Here is an 18133-nt window from a genome sequence, read left to right as displayed (position 1 = left end):
CGTTTTTGTCCGCTTTATTTTTTGTCCGTTTTGAAAATATAGCTGCCAAACGGACAAAAACGGACAAAAAAACATGAGCCCCCCCCCCCCCCCCCCCCCCCCCATTTGAACCAGTCAAACAAATTTAAGTTGTATATCTTTTACGGTTTTGCGGAAAGTCGTGTTAAAGTTGATGCCGTGGTGTCAGTAAAATGGTACGGATATATATACTCTCGCTTTATATTATATAGTAAGATTTTCCTATCCGGTAGCCAAAATCCCATACTGCTTGGTTCATAATGTATGTATATATACTTGATTGCCTGCTAACTCTAATACATGACTAAAGTGACTCGATTTCAATCTGCTGAGAGATTGTAATCCAGTTTGACGAGTTGTTCCTTTGTCATTTGCTAAGATTCTCTCTCTTTTGTTATGTATTTCATAGTCATTACATTGCATTAGTCATTGCACACAATTATATCAACTTATACCAAGCACACAAATCTGATATATGTTGCCTCTGCAGTCTAGTCGAGGACTCATTTCACAGTTTCTGAATTTTCCGCTGCCATATTTTTGGTAAATAGTAAATACACAATGTATACGCTGCTCATTTGAAATAAATATAAGTTGTATGAGCAGAGTTTGTGGTTGTTATTTTTTTGAAGAGCAGGTCGAATGACCGTCAACTTATTCTGCCTTTAAGTACAGAAAGATTCTTCTTAAACAATCGATTTACCAAACAAGAAGCTTTCAGAGGATCTATTACGGTTTTGGATCCCATTCGGCGTCCTTAATTAATGGCTGACCAACTAAGAAAAGGCTGACCAACTAAGAAAAGTTTGGAAAGGTTGGTCAGCCATTAAGCTTAAGGACACCGAATGGAACTCAAAAACGTCAAAAACTCTCGGAAAACTTCTTGTTTCGGTAAATCGATTTTTTCAGACGAATCTGTCTTTATTATTTCCTTGAACATTAATAGCATATGTTTTCCAGTCCCCTTCAGCGTGGCACTTAGCCTTCGCTTATCCCAAAATTATATAATTATATATTAATATTATATAATTATAAATATTCCCAAATTTGAATTTCTAATTCCCCTCCCACTGATAACTATTTATAAGAAGTGTTTAGAATGTTATTGAAGCTATGGAATGCTGCTCATGCTGCCCCCCTTCGCCCTGCGGAATACCTGGAATACTATTATATAACTGTGCTATGCCGTATAGACTGTGGAAGAAAATAAAGAAGTATTACAAGAATATAAGGGGAGTACTGGATACGGTTCCCATAGTGTCCAGACGTCTGTGTAGAATGCTAAGGAAGCTGATCAGGATTTTGAAGGAACATTATTATATCTCTGATTATCAGACAATTAATACCACGAGCTAAATTTTTTTATTTTCTGTATGGATGGTATTCAAAATAACGTTACTGATCACTATTTTGTTAAAATGTACCCGAATCTAGGTATGTCATTGATTTTTTGTGGCAAATTTTATCCTTATAACATTGGTTCGTGACCTAATATTTTGCCTACGACCTGTTTTAACATTCATTTGATTGTCAAATGTTTTATTGTAACATCTACTTGAGTATTAGAGTCTTGGGAAAGATAGAGGTACAAATTGAAAACCTTTTTTTATCACAATAAAAACGCTATACAGTATACCTCCGTAGTATTAATACATGGGGGGGAGGGGGGGATGGCCAATACTGTTAAAAGTTATTTAAAATAAAACTAACCGTGACTCCTGGAGCGGGGTTAAATATCATGAGAGGCGGATAGTTAGTGGGGAAGTTAATTTCAGGAGGGAAGCTGAGAGTCTCAGTGACCAGAGTGTCTGATTCAGGTAAGACCGGAGTTAACTCATCCTCCGCCCCCACTGCTATTATCGGCACTTCCGGTTCGTGTGACGCAGCTAGGCTTATCTCGTGCTCCTGATCATAAGGAGTTTTTAACATCAACAACTTTTTTGAAAAAAGTGCTCAGCGGTCAAAAATACCTCGGTCAAAAAAAGTATTGCTACTTCAATCAAATTATGATAGAACTCATAATTTCTTTGCACACTCGCCAAATAGAAGTTCTGTATTGCATAGTCTCATGTAGTGTGTGACTTAGTGTAAATCAACAACAAAAACCGTTAAATTGAAAACTTACCCTGTATTCCAGAAGATCACTGGATCGAGGAACGTGTAGGTTAAATATAGGATTCACTACCTCTAGTTGTAGTGATATAGCTGTAAATTTAGATATAATTTCAGCTGATCATATAAACAATCATAGAACAACTTATATATTACCATAAAGCTCAACCAAATGCTTGCTCAAATTTCAGCTAAAGCGACCAAGAAAACTTATTAAAGCCAACAAAAACATTGGCTGGTACCTCGGGCCAGTCCCAAAAAAAAAACTCACCCGGGGACGGGATATCACCCAACTTAGCAGGAGTCATATCCACATCGTCTCTCTCCTGATGGTACAAGGGCAGATAAACAGGTGTCACCTCCCCCATATTATCAGTACACTGGCTCGTATCAGGTGTGTCTGGGGTGTGTCTCACGTTCTTCACGTGGTGCTTTATCAGCATCTGGAAACGTTTCGCTACACGTTGTGTCACGATCACTTTCCGGACTGCTCGGATAAATCTGTGGTTGATATAGGGTGTTAACAGTTAAGACTATGTTTGTTCCAATGTTTAGTTTTTGTTGCTGAATAGAGACGCGTATTTTGAATAAGTAGTAAACTTGTCTGTATCATGATCACAATATATATCTATGTATTCCTTTAGAGTCATCAATCAACAAAATGGTTAATGATAAATAATCAATTATAATAATTATCATATCATTATAATAATTATCATAATATTAAAACCACTAACCGTGTAAGGGCTAGTTTTCTCTTGCCCCATTCGCTGCTCATGTATGGATCGAAGGTGGGTAGCAACTTGGTGTGTTCGTTTGCTAATCTATACACCCTGTTGAGAACTTTGTAATGTTGGGAATATCAAACCAGAGTGTTAACATGGTGATAACATGGTGATAACGTGGTGATAACATGGTGATAACATGGTGATAACATGGTGTTACCGTGGTGATAACGTGGTGATAACATGGTGTTACCGTGGTGATAACGTGGTGATAACATGGCATGGTGTTACCGTGGTGATAACGTGGTGTTAACGTGGTGATAACGTGGTGATAACATGGCATGGTGTTACCGTGGTGATAACGTGGTGTTAACATGGTGTTAACGTGGTGATAACGTGGTGATAACGTGGTGATAACATGGCATGGTGTTACCGTGGTGATAACATGGTTTTAACATGGTGTTAACATGGTGTTAACGTGGTGTTAACGTGGTGATAACGTGGTGATAACATGGCATGGTGTTACCGTGGTGATAACGTGGTGTTAACATGGTGTTAACGTGGTGATAACGTGGTGATAACGTGGTGTTAACATGGTGTTAACGTGGTGTTAACATGGTGTTAACGTGGTGATAACGTGGTGATAACGTGGTGATAACATGGCATGGTGTTACCGTGGTGATAACGTGGTGTTAACGTGGTGATAACGTGGTGATAACATGGTGTTAACGTGGTGTTAACATGGTGTTAACGTGGTGATAACGTGGTGATAACATGGCATGGTGATAACGTGGTGATAACGTGGTGTTAACGTGGTGTTTCGTAGGAGTAGGAAAAGTAAAAAATGGACCTTCAAAAATCTACCGGATAAGAAATTCTTGACCCGATTCTGTTTCTTATCGTGAAATATAAGATTGACCATCAATCTTAAGATAATACACTGGATTATCTTGATACCATTATTACCTGACTTGTTCAGTTATCGTGATATAATCTCACATTTTCAACCAGTAACATCGCTAAATAACCTACCTCGCGGCAGAACAGTGAGTTTTAGTCTGACTAAACTCGTCCTCATGAGAAAATACAGCCTGTGTCAACAAGTAGTCCTGTTGTGCCCTCTCTCGCTCCTCCACAACGTCAGATTGTTGTTCGGGGGACATGGGATCTGAACCCAGCTGTGTAGTCCATCTGAATGGATGGAATATTTTAGATGTTTAATGGTAGTTATCATATAAGTTATATCAGTCATATCATATTATAATAGGTTAATTGTTTTAATTAATTAGAAATCTTGATTTAGTTATCTCATTACCGTGATCACTGTTTGAAGATTAACATTATTTCTTGAACTTATGATAAAATAAAAGTAACAAAATGTATTTGATATCTAAATGCAGCATAAAGACAAAGTAAGTTCACAATATAACTTACTATCTTACATAATACTATATTATTAAATTATTAAATGATTATAAAATCCAATACCTCAGTCGATTGTTACGTTCCTCTAAAGCTTTCTGTTTAACCAAACTTTCGAAAACAGCAGATTTCAGTTGTCGTTCGTTCCCGATCTGTTTCGCTATTTCTGCTGCTGCTGAACCAGTTTTTAGCTCACTTGCTTTCAGGTGACCTGATAACATTGTTTAAAGATATTGTACTAAACCATTATACAAAAGATGGGTAAGAACGTATGTAGTGAAAAGTGTGTAGTAAAATCTATTTATTAAGGAGGAATGCATAACTAAACGATGGACGAAAAAATAACCGCATGAAAAAGCGAAATAGGCCAGTATCCTTGAATTAAAGAACTAAATGATAGTCTGAAGAAACCTCAAAATACAGTTGTTCCCTGTCCCACCTGGCTTTTGGTTGAGCACGAACGCTACAGCTGTAGGATTGTTGAGGTTATCAGGAAACCTAACTCCGTCTACAACAGTACTTGTTACAGGTTTTGGAGCTAGCCTTTTTCTACCCTTTCTAGACCTGGGTAAATTGTTAATCAGTATTTTGTCATGTTTTTTAGGTTGTTAACTCCCATAAATAAAAACAGATGATTATCTGACAAAATTATGTTTATCCCCCCCCCCCTCCCCTCTCAGCCTCACCGCTCTGGCCCTAAAAAGAGATCTCACAAATGTAAGGTTTGGTACCTATAGTAGTACCTATAACTTGTTGATAACTTACTGCTTGACTGGTGCCAGGGTTTGGTACCTATAGTACCTACAACTTGTTGATAACTTACTGCTTGACTGGTGCCAGGGTAGAAGGGTCCAACATTAGAGGGTCAGTAAGCTTCTGTTTCCGTCTAACGTTTGTAAGACTGGGCATTGCCACACTTTCACTCTCCAATACTATGTCTCGCTCAGCACCTGATCAGATGTAATATTGTTATGTTTTGACACGTGACAGCACATAAGCATGTCACGTGCTAAAGCAAATTGTAGTAAATGTAGCTATGTAAAGCCCCACTCAATCATATGATATGCAAATTAGTTTAAAATGTATTGTCAAGCATCCTGATTCTAGAAAATCTTATATGAATTACGTTATTCCGTAAATATCGATCTCTTGTCATGAATCACAGCAGTAATCTTAAATCTAGTATGGAGCATTGTTTTACGAGAGCTTATAATTTCTAAACAAAAGTTGTTTACCGAATAAATCCCCATCTTCAGCATATTGTATCAACCAACTCGAAGCGTATAACTAAGTAAAACTGAGTAAAACTGAGTAAAACTGAGTAAAACTGACCTGGTTGAGAGAGACCCATGACAGCACATCTGTACACAGGGTTGTCATATTGCTGGATCACCAGATCAAACGCTCCACTTGCGGTTATGTACTCAGTGGGGCAAAAAGTTACTTTCAGTTCAACGCTCCCCTCACCTAGAGGTTATAAAATTATCTTAACAATAAGCTGCATAATCAGATTTTATAAAATGCTGTCTGCAGTGTTTTCAGGTGAAAATGAGATATGAGGTCACTGAAAGTATTCTCAATGTTCTGTGTTACATTTTGTAGTTGAGCAGTTAAGGTAAGTAAAGAAGGAAATTATCTACAGTAGTTAGGTGATTCAACTTCAAAATACCCGTTTAATGTAAGCACTCTTGACAAATTGGAAAACTTTAAATTAATTAGTTAACATAGGTAGCTTCACTAACCAGGTATAATACCGCTGGAAGGTACCACGCTAAGGGAAGGGTGTCCTGTGTAGTGTAATCTAAACAGGAAGTCCACCGGAACAGGAGACGTGAGCTTTATCTTCTTGAAAACTCTGAGAAGAGTGAACTTTTAGAACAAATTGGTCTCATTTATTGAGATGTTTGTGGCAGTATTTGTACCTGTGATTGAAATCATTACATTTAAAATGTCCACAGTATTGTGTGGTTATATGCTGTGAACTTACGATTTACAAACGGGTGTGTTAGAAAAGGAGAGTTGTTTAGGAAAAGAGGACATGTCGAGGACTGGGTACGCATGTAGTGGGATAACAAGGTTGTTCCCTCCCTGAAACGAAGTATTTTTACTCAATTATTAGTAAAAAATGAAATAATATTTAGAAACACGAACCATGAAGAACACTATTGTAAATATGTAATATCATGAGCAGCTTATTTCAGATCATGTCTTACCTCACAATGAATTTTGATAAAATCTTCGTAGTAGTTAAATTCGTTAGTGCAAAACTCCACAGTGATTCCCAAACTCATTCCCGGTGTCAATTTTCCCTACAGAAAGGAAATTCGGTTATAACATTTTATTTTTTATGGATAAATTGTAATGAAGATGATAATGACTGTAGGTAACAAAATGATAATGCGACCACATCATACATTGTCTTGGTCATCTGAAAAAACTTACAGTCTTTTTGAACCGTATTTTGAAGAAGCCAGAAGCTGGGGATAACACATGGAATCTCCGTGCTCCATTTGCTTTGTTCGTCAGGGACTGAAAAATAAATTAATATGATAATTAATAATAACAATAATGTCGATTGTTTATCGTAAGACAATTGAAATGAAGAATAACAATAAATGGACGCGCGGCTTACGATTTTCGAAAATAAAATGCTAACAGTCAACTTTGTACAGCGGTTTAATCATGTATCCATGGCAACCAGGTAATACGCGCGCTCTTTACCTTCTATCAGTAACAAAAGTTGGAAAACCTTCAATAACTTACCACTTTTTGGCGGTGAACTTTGCCAAGCTGAAAGCCTTTAAAGTGAAGCGACTGCTTATCTGTTGCCAACACATTGCTCAATGTTGCGTGACTTGGGAACAACTCTGAAGATGATATGATATGAAGTATTTGAAGAAATTAAAAAACAAAAAAACTGAAACGAAAAATGTAGCATGGTGAAAGAAATATTTCTTGGCTTCCATTGCACTGGCCACTGTCCCGTGTCACTCAGAAGCGATCCTAGCCAAACATATCCTGATAATCTAAAGTATGAATGGTGACAGCCACCAATGTATTTATTATGCCATTATGATTAAAACCAGCCATCCTTGGCTATTCATCATTTATAGGTAGTTAGGTTCAAATCAGTAACACATGATCTTTAAACTAATTTCCAAAAGAAGTACCTGATATCTTGATGTATCAGTAATAACCACTCAACAAATTACTTACGTGTGTCAAGAAGGTGATTAGGGACATTGAGTCTAGGGGTGTCCGCTACTAGTTTAGCAACCGCTGTCGACATCACATTCACATATGTAGACCATTACATCCTGGATAAGTTCTAAGGTTACGTAATGCCCCTGTGTTGGATTTTATTTTTCAATCAAGCAACGATACGAGAAATTTTCCATTAGAATTAGATCGTCGTTATGAAATCACATTTGTTAGATTCAGAACTTAGACTAACAATCATTTTTGCTTCAACTTATTATAAATACAAAAAAAGATGCATGTTATATCTTCAGACGGATTATGCTGAGTATACGAATTTTGGAGACTATGCCGATGCATGGTTGATCGAGGACCATGACGAATATTTACTCAGAGATCACAACTTTGTCTATTATCGGCCGCTTCTGGAGTCTGAAGAGGACGAACAAGCCAGCCTTGAGTCAGGTAATGAGAATGAAAAGAACGTCTTTCATATACAAATATTTTGGCGACAGTGCCACATTGCCACATTTTCAAGACAGTGCCACATTGCCACATTGTCAAGACGGTAAAATATTGTCAAGACAGTGCCACATTGCCACATTGTCAAAACGGTGCCACATTGTCAAGACGGTAAAACATTGGTCTTTATAACATAAACACAAAGAATAATCCTTTACATCAACTTAGCACCTATTCAGACAGTGGAATTACGCCTGGTGTTATGGAATTCCCCAGTGAAGAACACATTGAATTCTTAAGGAAAGCAAAGCTCGACCTCCTTCGTCAATACGATAACCCCACAGCCACAACTCCACAACTTCGAACAACCTCTGCAATGGAGTTACCTGACAACATAATTCAATCATCGGGGGATTCGGGAGAAATTGAACTTGATGAGTGGACTAAAATAGGTAATCTTAGTTCACAAACGTCTGGTACAGTACAATTTCGATTTACCGCAATCCCCGATTTACTGCAATCCCCGATTTACCGCAGATTTTCCCTTGCTCCCGAACTTTCTGTACATAATTACAGCTGTGTGAATTACAGTTCAGATCTAAAATGAATAAATAAATATAGTCAAATTTTACGCAACACTTTATATTCGAGATCTACCAACGTAAGTTCATCTGAATAAAATTTGCTACATCGAGAAATCTTAACTATAACTCATTGAAGGTGAAGAATACGAATTCACACACCAAACCAACGACAAAGATGGGTCCGGAGGAGAATCATCCGAGTATTTCTACACCGTGGTCAGAAGTAAAAATAAAACTGCGGAGCACCAATGTTATGCTGATTGATGATCGCGCAATTGGGGTACAGGTTTTTGCACGTTCCGAGACACTGCAGCTATCGGGACACTCCAGGGTGTGAGGATCAGATACGAGGGGGGCAACCAATGGAAATTTGTGGCACTTAACGTAGCAATAATGGGAAAACTAAGAGGATCTTGGAGCGGGCCGAGAAGTGTTGAAGATGGAACTACAGTATGGATCAGAGAAGAAATGAGCTTACAGCAAGCTTCACAAAGTGTTGTCAGTAAAGTTCAGACAAAGATGCACACTGATGCATATGAGCGAAATTTAAGGAAGCTCAATCTGTGTGTTTTGAATGTACCAGAGAGCAAGAAAGCTAACTCCAAGCTACGCCAGGAAGAGGACTCGAAGTTCTGCAAGGAGACACTAAAGATTGAAAAAAGTGACTTTATCAGTTGCCATCGTGCAGGTAAAGTGGATCCAGGTAAGCCAGACTCCTGTCGGCCATTGATCATCCAGACAGCTGATGAGGAGTCAGTTAACTATTATTCCAACCATGGCAAGGGCTGGAAAGAGTCATCATACTGGATAAATCTGGATCTCTGCAGAGCAGACCGAGAGATCCGTTTTTTAGCCAGAGAAGAGAGGAAGAAGAGGCGGGAAGAAGCAGAGAAGGAAAAGACAGAGAAGAAGGTGGAGAAGAAGTAAATAGCAGTGATAAAGAATGTAGCAAGGGTCGACCGAGTCCTCGGCCTCGGCCTCGGTTTTACCGAGGAATGGCGATTTTTCCTCGGCCTCGGCCTCGGCCTCGGTCAGGAGGACAATTCCTCGGTTCGCCTCGGCCTCGGTCAAAAATAGATTCGAAATTCCTCGGCCTCGGCGAAATTTGACGATTTTACCGAGGATTTGACCGAGGATTTTTGTAAGGTTTGTGAGGTTAATGTAAACGAATTTGTAAAATTGAAAATAAAACGACCAATTGACCAGGACACAAAACTAAAAATATCATAGTCTAAGATTCATCGTCTGATGAAATGACAATATCTGAGCACTCTGAATCAGAATAATCTTCTGTGCACAGCTCAGAAGAAGGGGGACAGTCCTCTTTATTTGGGGCTTCAAATTCATTTGGACAGGGGCCGAAGTTGTCCCCAAATGTTCCGATGTTCTTTTTGAGAAACAAGCACCCCTCAAAGTTTGTTGGCTTAAGGCTGAGGCGATTTAACTTCAGGATGTGCCCTGCTGTAGAAAACAATCTCTCTGGTGCTGCTGAGCTCGCCGGCGCAGATAGATATTTCCTTGAACGCTCAGCAAGGTTCGGATAGGGGTGGGCGACAATTGACCCCCCGACAATTGACCCCCCGACAATTGACCCCCGACAATTTACCCCCCGACAATTGACCCACGGCTGACCTTGACCCTGACCCAGGACCCAGGACCCAAGACCCAGGACCCAGGACCCAGGACCCTGACCCTGACCCTGACCCTGACCCTGACCCTGACCCTGACCCTGACCCTGACCCTGGCCCTGACCCTGACCCTGACCCTAACCCTAACCCTGACCCTGACCCAGGACCCTAACCGTAACCCTAACCCTAACCCTAACCCTGACCCAGGACCCTAACCCTAACCCTAACCCTAACCCTAACCCTAACCCTAACCCTGACCCAGGACCCGATCAATTGACCCCAGTGTAATTACATGGGGGTCAATTGTCGGGGGGTCAATTGTCGTACTAAACCCTAGATTTCGCGACAATTGACCCCAGTGTAATTACATAGGGGTCAATTGTCGGGGGGTCAATTGTCGGGGGGTCAATTGTCGGGGGTCAATTGTCGGGGGGTCAATTGTCGCGGTACCTCGGATAGCTCTGCTTATTAGCATGCCCACTCCTGACTCTTGGCGAACTTGCCCCTTCATAATGATTGTAACGTGTGTACACAGTATAGTACACAGTACAATCTGATTAGGTACAGTGCGCTTTTCCTAATAAACAATGCCCTTTTTCCCAACAATTTTTCTGCCAAAATTCCTCGGCCTCGGCCTCGGCCTCGGTCAAAATTTGCACTCCTCGGCCTCGGCCTCGGCCTCGGTCAAAAAAAGAAACCTCGGTTGTCCTCGGCCTCGGTCTTAACTAACTGTATTTTCCTCGGCCTCGGCCTCGGTCGAAAATCCTGCCCTCGGTCGACCCCTGGAATGTAGTCAGCCCATGAATATTTTTTATACTAATGCTAATGGACTATTTAATAAAATTGATGAACTAAAATGTATTTTATCAGTTTATAAATCCATTCATGTAATCTGCATTACAGAAACTCATTTTAATAGTGATATTTTAGATGCTGAAATTTTTATTGAAGGTTTTAGTATGTTTAGAAAAGACAGAGATTTTAAAATCGATAACTCCACTAGCAACATAAGTGGAGGTGGAGGTTCTATTATTTATATTAAAAACAGTTGTAATGCTTCATTAGTGAGCTCATTTTTAAAAGCACCAGACTCTTTAGCTATTAATGTCAATACCTCTGGTGGATTGATTAGTATTTGTTGTATTTATAGGTCTACCTCTTTGAATTTAAAGCAGAATAATATGTTATTATCTTGCATCAAGAACATATCTAGTGAAAAGAATGTTTTTGAAACCATTATCATTGGAGATTTTAACCTACCTAATGTATCTTGGGAAACTGGTAGTGTAAATAGTGGTATTTCTAGTAAGAATCAGGTTTTAATGATTCAACAAAAGTATATTGATTTATTTAACGACAGTGGTTTGACGTGGTACTTTACTAACGAAACAACCAGAAGACGGCTTGTGAAAGATACTCTCCAGGAGAGTCTTCTTGATCAGGTTTTGTATACAAATGATGCTCTTGTCAACGGTTGTAAGATCGTTTCTCCGCTTGGCAAAAGTGAACATGTTGGGATACTAGTCGAACTGGTTGTTTCGCCCAATACTAACAAAAGTCCCAAACAAAAGATTTTAAAGCCTATTTGGGGTAAGATTTCCTCAGAAGAGTTATTTAACTTTAGTATGAATAATATTGACTGGGATTATAGTTGTACAAATAATGTTCAAGATATGTGGGTTGAACTACATGGTAAATTGGAGTCTGTTGCTGCAGCTGTCCCAGCTGCTTCGGTTTATCTCGACAACAGACCTGTCAAGTTGCCATGGAGTACAACTTCACTTAAAAGAATGAGGAAGAACAAGGATAAAGCATGGGCTGAATTTGATATTAATCCTTCGGATATTAACTTTAGCTGTGCAAATAGCAAGCAGCATATTTTTGAGGTGGTAGAAATTAAAGCTAAAGTAAATTATGAAAAGAAGATTACATCTAATTTAAAACAGAATTGTAAATCTTTTTACTCGTATTTGCGTAATAAACGTCAAGTTAAGTCAAGTGTTGTTTCTTTAGATAGAGGAGATGGTACACGCACAGATAGTTCATCTGAGTCAGCTGAGGTACTTGCTAGTGCCTTTAGTTCTGTGTTTGTGCGTGAACCACCTGGCCCTCTTCCCCAAAATGAGAGTTATAACAAAGAGGTTATTGATGATATGGAAATTAGCAGTTCTGATATCAAGAAGCAGCTTTTAAAGCTTAATGTTTTTAAGAGTTCTGGTCCGGATGGCGTTCATCCAAAGTTGTTGAAATCCTTAGCATACGATGAAAAGTTTGTTGAAGCTGTAACTAAATTATTTATTAAGTGTTCAGAAACAGGAGTCCTGCCTGACATTTGGAAGACAGCATCTGTTGTAGCATTGTTCAAAAAGGGTGTTAAATCTGATCCCTTAAATTATAGACCTGTCTCATTAACTTGTATTTTGTGCAAAGTGTATGAAAAGTTGGTGAGGGCACATTTATTAACATTTTTAGAAGAACGAATTTCAAAGCATCAGCATGGATTTGTGAAGGGTAAATCTTGTCTATCTAATCTCTTAGAGACATTTGATAATATTCTTGATATTTTAGACGAAGGTGCTCCTGTCGATCTTTTGTATTTTGATTTTAGTAAGGCCTTTGACACAGTCCCCCACTTTAGACTTCTATCTAAATTGGAGGGGTTTGGGGTCAAGGGAAAAGTTTTAGATGTTATAAAAGATTTTCTGACAGACAGAACCATGAGGGTTTGTGTAGAAGGACAATGGTCTGAGGTGAAACACGTGTTATCTGGTGTTCCCCAGGGGTCAGTATTGGGTCCTTTGCTATTTATTCTTTATATAAACGATTTACCTGACAATGTTAAAAATAAGATTAAATTATTTGCAGATGATCTCAAGTTAGTTTGTAATGCAGCTAACCATAGAAGTGTATCTGATGATATTTTAGAACTCGAAATTTGGGAGAGTATTTGGCACTTAAACTTCAATCCTGCCAAGTGTAAAGTAGTCCATATTAATCTGAATAATAATCCTAACTCGAATTATATTGTAAATGGAGTAGAACTAGAAGTATCTGCACAGGAAAAAGATTTGGGGGTTATTACCCATAGCTCCTTGCTTTGGAATGAACAGATAAAAGCATGTATTTCTAAAGCAAATCGTATGATCTGCTGGATTGTAAGGAACTTAATTATTAGAGAAAAGGTTGTAATGATAGCTATTTATAAAGCTTTGATAAGACCTCATCTTGAGTATTGTGTCCAATTGTGGAATCCAGTTGCGGCTCATGGAAGTTGGGGGACTGTTTTGGAGCTGGAGAGCGTCCAGAGGCGGTTTACCCGTCTTATTGATGAGGTGGGTACTCTTCCATACAGCTGCAGACTGGATATCCTCAATTTGACAACGCTGGCAGAGCGGCGAATACGTGGGGACCTTATTGAAGCTTTTAAAGTAACTAGTGGTTTGACTGAATATGGATCGGGTTTGTTCAGAATGAGCAGATCTGGTCTTAGTCTAGTTTCAACCAATAGGTGTAATAAGAGTGTAACTAAAGTTAAGAATCTCCAGTCTTCTTTTCTTCCGGAGCGAGTCATTCCTTACTGGAACAAACTCCCTTCAGATGTCAAGAACTGCTCGACAGTTTTAAGCTTTAAAGTTAGATTGGAAGGATTTAAAAAAGAAATGATTTCTAAAAACAGTGTAAATGATTTTTATTTTTGGAATGTTTCGAATGAAGTTTTAGGGAAAATTGAAGGACCCAGTTATTTAAGCAATAAGGAGACACATAATGAATATCTGTGGTTTCATCCTTTTGTGGCAAAGAAGCGTTTTATAAATCTTTATTCCACTGGGAAGTATTAATGAATTATTTATAGATAATGTATTAGATCTTATTTATTAATAAAATTGAATTTGATAAATTATTAATGTTGATGGAAAAATATATTTATTTAAATTATTTTTTTATTTAGTGCAATGATATTTTGTAGACACTTGTGATGATGTTATGTCATAATCTTTACTTACTTACTTACTTACTTACTATCAGATTTACACTCAACGGTATGTATGCTTCAGCTCCATCGAAAATTATGACCGCATAATTTTGAAACAGTGAACTATACTAGGTTGCAGTTGGTAACTTTTACTTATTAGGAATTTAAAGGAAGTTCTGCTTATAAGCATGAAACTATTTTAAAACTATTTAAAACAAATTGAAGTCAATTTTAGTTATTCAGACACAATCTCGACGTAAAGTCTGACTTGAGCCAGGTACTGGGCAGGTTGAATACGAATTTACACAGCAGACTGGTGAAGATGGCGGAGCAGTCTCCGGTTACTTGTACACGGTTATAGGGAGTAAAGGGAAAACTGCAGAGCTCGATTGTAATACCAACAGTAATATAGGAGGAACAAGCACGTGCAAATTTGAGGATTCTGCAATTATTGGGAAGCTCAAAAGTGTAAGGGTAATGAACACAGGGACAAAAATGTGGCATTTTGAAAGATTAGATGTAAAGATAAATGGAATCAATCAAGGAACTTGGCAAGGGTCCAGAAAATTTAAAGGCTCACAAACAACATGGTGCATATTTGCACTAGTTGATGGTATGTATACTATAAAATATTGTATAGTTCATCGAATTCATTCGATCTCAAAATTGGTCATGTGTATTTTTTCCATGAAAAATAAATAACTGATGAACCACGTTTTTGAACAGAAGTTCTGAGCTAATATGCATCATTTTTCAGATGTCAACAAATATGATCTGAAAATTGAACGAGCCACTAAAGAAGGAAAGGTCAAATCAGGACAAAAAACCTGAGACAATTTTACGATGGAGCGCTGTCAACTTTTGTAAGAGTGGAACATTCAATAACAAATGTTATAGACTATAGTCGACTTCTACCTGGAAAGAGTTTCTAACATTTCAGAGATTCAACTTCAGTACCTTTATTGGGAGAACTACCCAGAAAAGCACCCATGTTTAATTAATATTCAAAAATTTGACAGATGTTTGCAGGAACATATCGAGTTTCTTAATGTGCTGGTTTTAAGAAATGGAACAGTACAAAAGAAATGTGGTCGATTGTCTCTGTCCTACGGGATGGCCCAACAAGATCAGTTGTACAGTTTCAACTGCAACGGAACGGTTGGAGATGCGATACGGTTAAACAAGTATAAATCTAGATTTCCCAGAAAACGTAAACAGATTGCACTCCTTGATGTCAAAGTTTTGGGATCAGGTAAATTTGGTAAAAGATATTTCACAACTCGAAAACACATTTTTATACAAATTTTTAATGTTTATAAACAAATACATAAACACTAAATCTTCTGAAGGTTCTCTAGCTATCTTTCAGTGGGAGTTGTTGAGACATACGAAAAGTATAAAAGGGTTTGGATTGGAAGAGGAAATATTTTGGATACTGAACAACAGAGAGCTTTTGGGAATGTTTATGACAAGTGGCCCTTTTAACACAAGAGAAGGTTATCAAAAAGCCCTATCTAGAAATCCTGGCAATGATTGTTTACGAAGATCCAGATGTCAAAACAAATATATTAAAACAACGTATTGCAGTGGCAACAGCTTTGAAATTTTCCGGAGTTCGACTGAAAGTAGTTGCAGATAAGAGACTTTTACAAGATTGGCGAGAAAAGTTCTTTGCTTATGAACAGTGGGCAGAGGAGGGTGTACTTTTTGATAAATTTTATGGTTTAACTGCTGTTACTTGATGTATGTATTTGCACTGCAATACATACATGAATACTCAATACATATAATTACTTTAACAATAACTAAACAATTGCATCCTTCAGGTGGATCTTCACGGAGAGTTAGCGACAGAAATCAAAGTTAACATAAATGAAGGTTATCAAAAACTCCGTGAGCAACTAAAGTACGTTTACAACGAGATTTACACACTTTAGAGACACTGATCGAAAATTCTGATTTCTAAAAGATTGAACATATATATATGCAGGCTTCAGGTCCAAATCTTTGAAATGACAAAAGCAGGGTTAACGTCTTCGTATTATTTATATATCTTTAGACCAGTAATTCAATTGTATTACGTTGTGACCCCACGGTCGTTTCACTTTATCGTTCTGACGATACAGGGGAACCGTGCACTCGTGCGCGGAGGGTAATACAACGTATAGTATGACAATAATTTAATATCTGGACATGTTTTACTAAATATAATTTAATCTTAATTGAAGTATATAAATGTTGTTAAATATTTAGTCAGATCATGTCTTACAAAAGCTTTTTTGTTTTTAAGTTTAATTTAACATTTTAATTTTTGTAATTGATTTTATTTTTGTAGCGCGATGCGTTACTGTGCCGCGCCGCGCACTCAATAAGGCTTCTCTGGCTAGATCGGCGAGATGCGCTACTGTGCCGCGCCGAGCTGCCATGAATTGACATCGTCAATTAAAGATTAGGCGGAATGACAGGCTGAGCGCGGCCCAGTAACTTCGAAGAAATTTAGACGAGTAACAATGTAACATCCGTCAATGTAAACTGTCTCAGCTCGGCCCCAGGCAGAAAGTTAATTTTTTAAATATTACAATACTGTCACTGAACGGTGGCACGACTAAAAAGTCGAACTTTTTATAACTTTTATTTTTATAGTCTACAATCTTTATGATTATCATGTTTATATAACCGATAGCTTAAAGTTAAGTTCAACGATCCGGATAAAATTTCAAAATTTGTTGCGAATATAATTGGTTAAACTATTCGTAGAGTGTATCATAGCATAAGATATGTGATTAAAAATCATGTTTCTTTGTCAAAACATGTCATAATTATAATAATGATTTGATAAAAAATTTTTGTACCACTGTTTTCTAGAGACTGTGAGAATTTTCACAGTACCAAATTTGTCATACCTTTTTGGAATGATCAGTGAGTTTCGCCTAGGTGCCATATTTGATGGTGCGCGGCTTTTGCATTTTGGAGCAAAATTAGGTGTAAAAGTCGCGTAATTTGACGAAATTCGTTGATTTTTGTCGTATTATTCTATAATATCTTCGGTTCCTGAACATGAATCATGCTGAAAATTTGTCAGAACCTTCCAATCATACTTAACTACCGAACCTAATTTAGTTGGGAGAGATTGGCCTTGATAAAGAGGTCTAAAAATGACAAAATAGGTATAAATCCGTTGATAACTCAAATTCTGACCATCGAAATTGCTCAAACTAATTTAGGTTCAGTAGAACATAAGTGTTTACGTACGCTGACCAAATTTCAACAAAATTGTTCCATGGGAAGTATTATAACTTTTTGATTGTTTCCGAAATAATGTGCTGGCCGAAATAAGAGCTAAAAACCATTCAATGGTCAACGCGCGCGTCTTACGGTCGATGGCGCACTGCCTACAATAAATAGAATTTGATAAACATTTTATGTTTTTGTTGATTCGATTAGTTAACGCAAAATAGAAGTATGTTCAATGTTTTAATACTTAATTTCGATACTAACGCTATTTTGTAAAATATGAATGTAAATAGAGACTAGTTTAACCACCTACTAGATAAAATTGTCGTTCAGGTCAAGTTCAACTAAAATCGAAAAATATTTAATAAGGTAAAATTATCAAAGTTTCCATAAATTTTAATAGATGGTCACGCAGTATAAAAGTATATTAGCATACCAATTAACTTTTCTCCCGACCCCGAGCGTTGGATTTTTAACAACAACAAAAAACTTGGAGCAGCATTTTATCGTAACGTAATTCTAACAGTGCGTTACTAACTGCTAAACTCTTTTACTTTTTTGGAGATGGTTGTACAAATTATTTAATTTGAATTGGGGTACCGCTTGAAATTTAATGATTATTTACTTTGATTGCCGATATTGGTTTATTTATATTTTATTCATTAAGTGCTAGTACGTACTAGTAAACCAGAGTTTTATTGTTTTTTATCCGTGCAATGGAAACGAACTTTTGCTCAATCGCTATTTTTTGCCCTACATTTCAGCAATCGGCCGGCA

The 18133-nt window shown here is 37.6% G+C and overlaps 1 protein-coding gene across 3 annotated transcripts in view; it reads right to left on the bottom strand.

The window, feature by feature from the left end:
• Positions 1–18133, bottom strand: part of LOC134824687 (cilia- and flagella-associated protein 221-like) — an 83647-nt gene that overhangs the window by 22682 nt on the left and 42832 nt on the right. Inside the window, exons 1-16 of one of the 3 annotated variants that reach the window (XM_063836658.1) lie at positions 17930–17939; positions 7494–7596; positions 7041–7144; positions 6720–6806; positions 6491–6586; positions 6265–6365; positions 6020–6132; positions 5610–5744; positions 5101–5227; positions 4717–4841; positions 4344–4488; positions 3888–4046; positions 2868–2963; positions 2402–2631; positions 2144–2223; positions 1729–1923 (exon numbers count right to left, since the gene is read on the bottom strand). In XM_063836658.1, coding sequence (XP_063692728.1) covers positions 1729–1923; positions 2144–2223; positions 2402–2631; positions 2868–2963; positions 3888–4046; positions 4344–4488; positions 4717–4841; positions 5101–5227; positions 5610–5744; positions 6020–6132; positions 6265–6365; positions 6491–6586; positions 6720–6806; positions 7041–7144; positions 7494–7566 — 1866 coding nt within the window. In that variant the 5' untranslated portion in view covers positions 7567–7596; positions 17930–17939. Of the gene's footprint in view, positions 1–1728; positions 1924–2143; positions 2224–2401; positions 2632–2867; positions 2964–3887; positions 4047–4343; positions 4489–4716; positions 4842–5100; positions 5228–5609; positions 5745–6019; positions 6133–6264; positions 6366–6490; positions 6587–6719; positions 6807–7040; positions 7145–7493; positions 7597–17929; positions 17940–18133 lie in introns of those variants that run through there. The other 2 variants (XM_063836659.1, XM_063836657.1) reach the window with 2 other exon arrangements.

Source organism: Bolinopsis microptera, chromosome 13 (genome assembly GCF_026151205.1).
Source record: "Bolinopsis microptera isolate Bmic1 chromosome 13, MBARI_Bmic_1.0, whole genome shotgun sequence".
NCBI lineage: Eukaryota > Metazoa > Ctenophora > Tentaculata > Lobata > Bolinopsidae > Bolinopsis > Bolinopsis microptera.
Note: the sequence above shows the minus strand (reverse complement) of the source record. Positions and strands in the feature narration are given on the sequence as shown.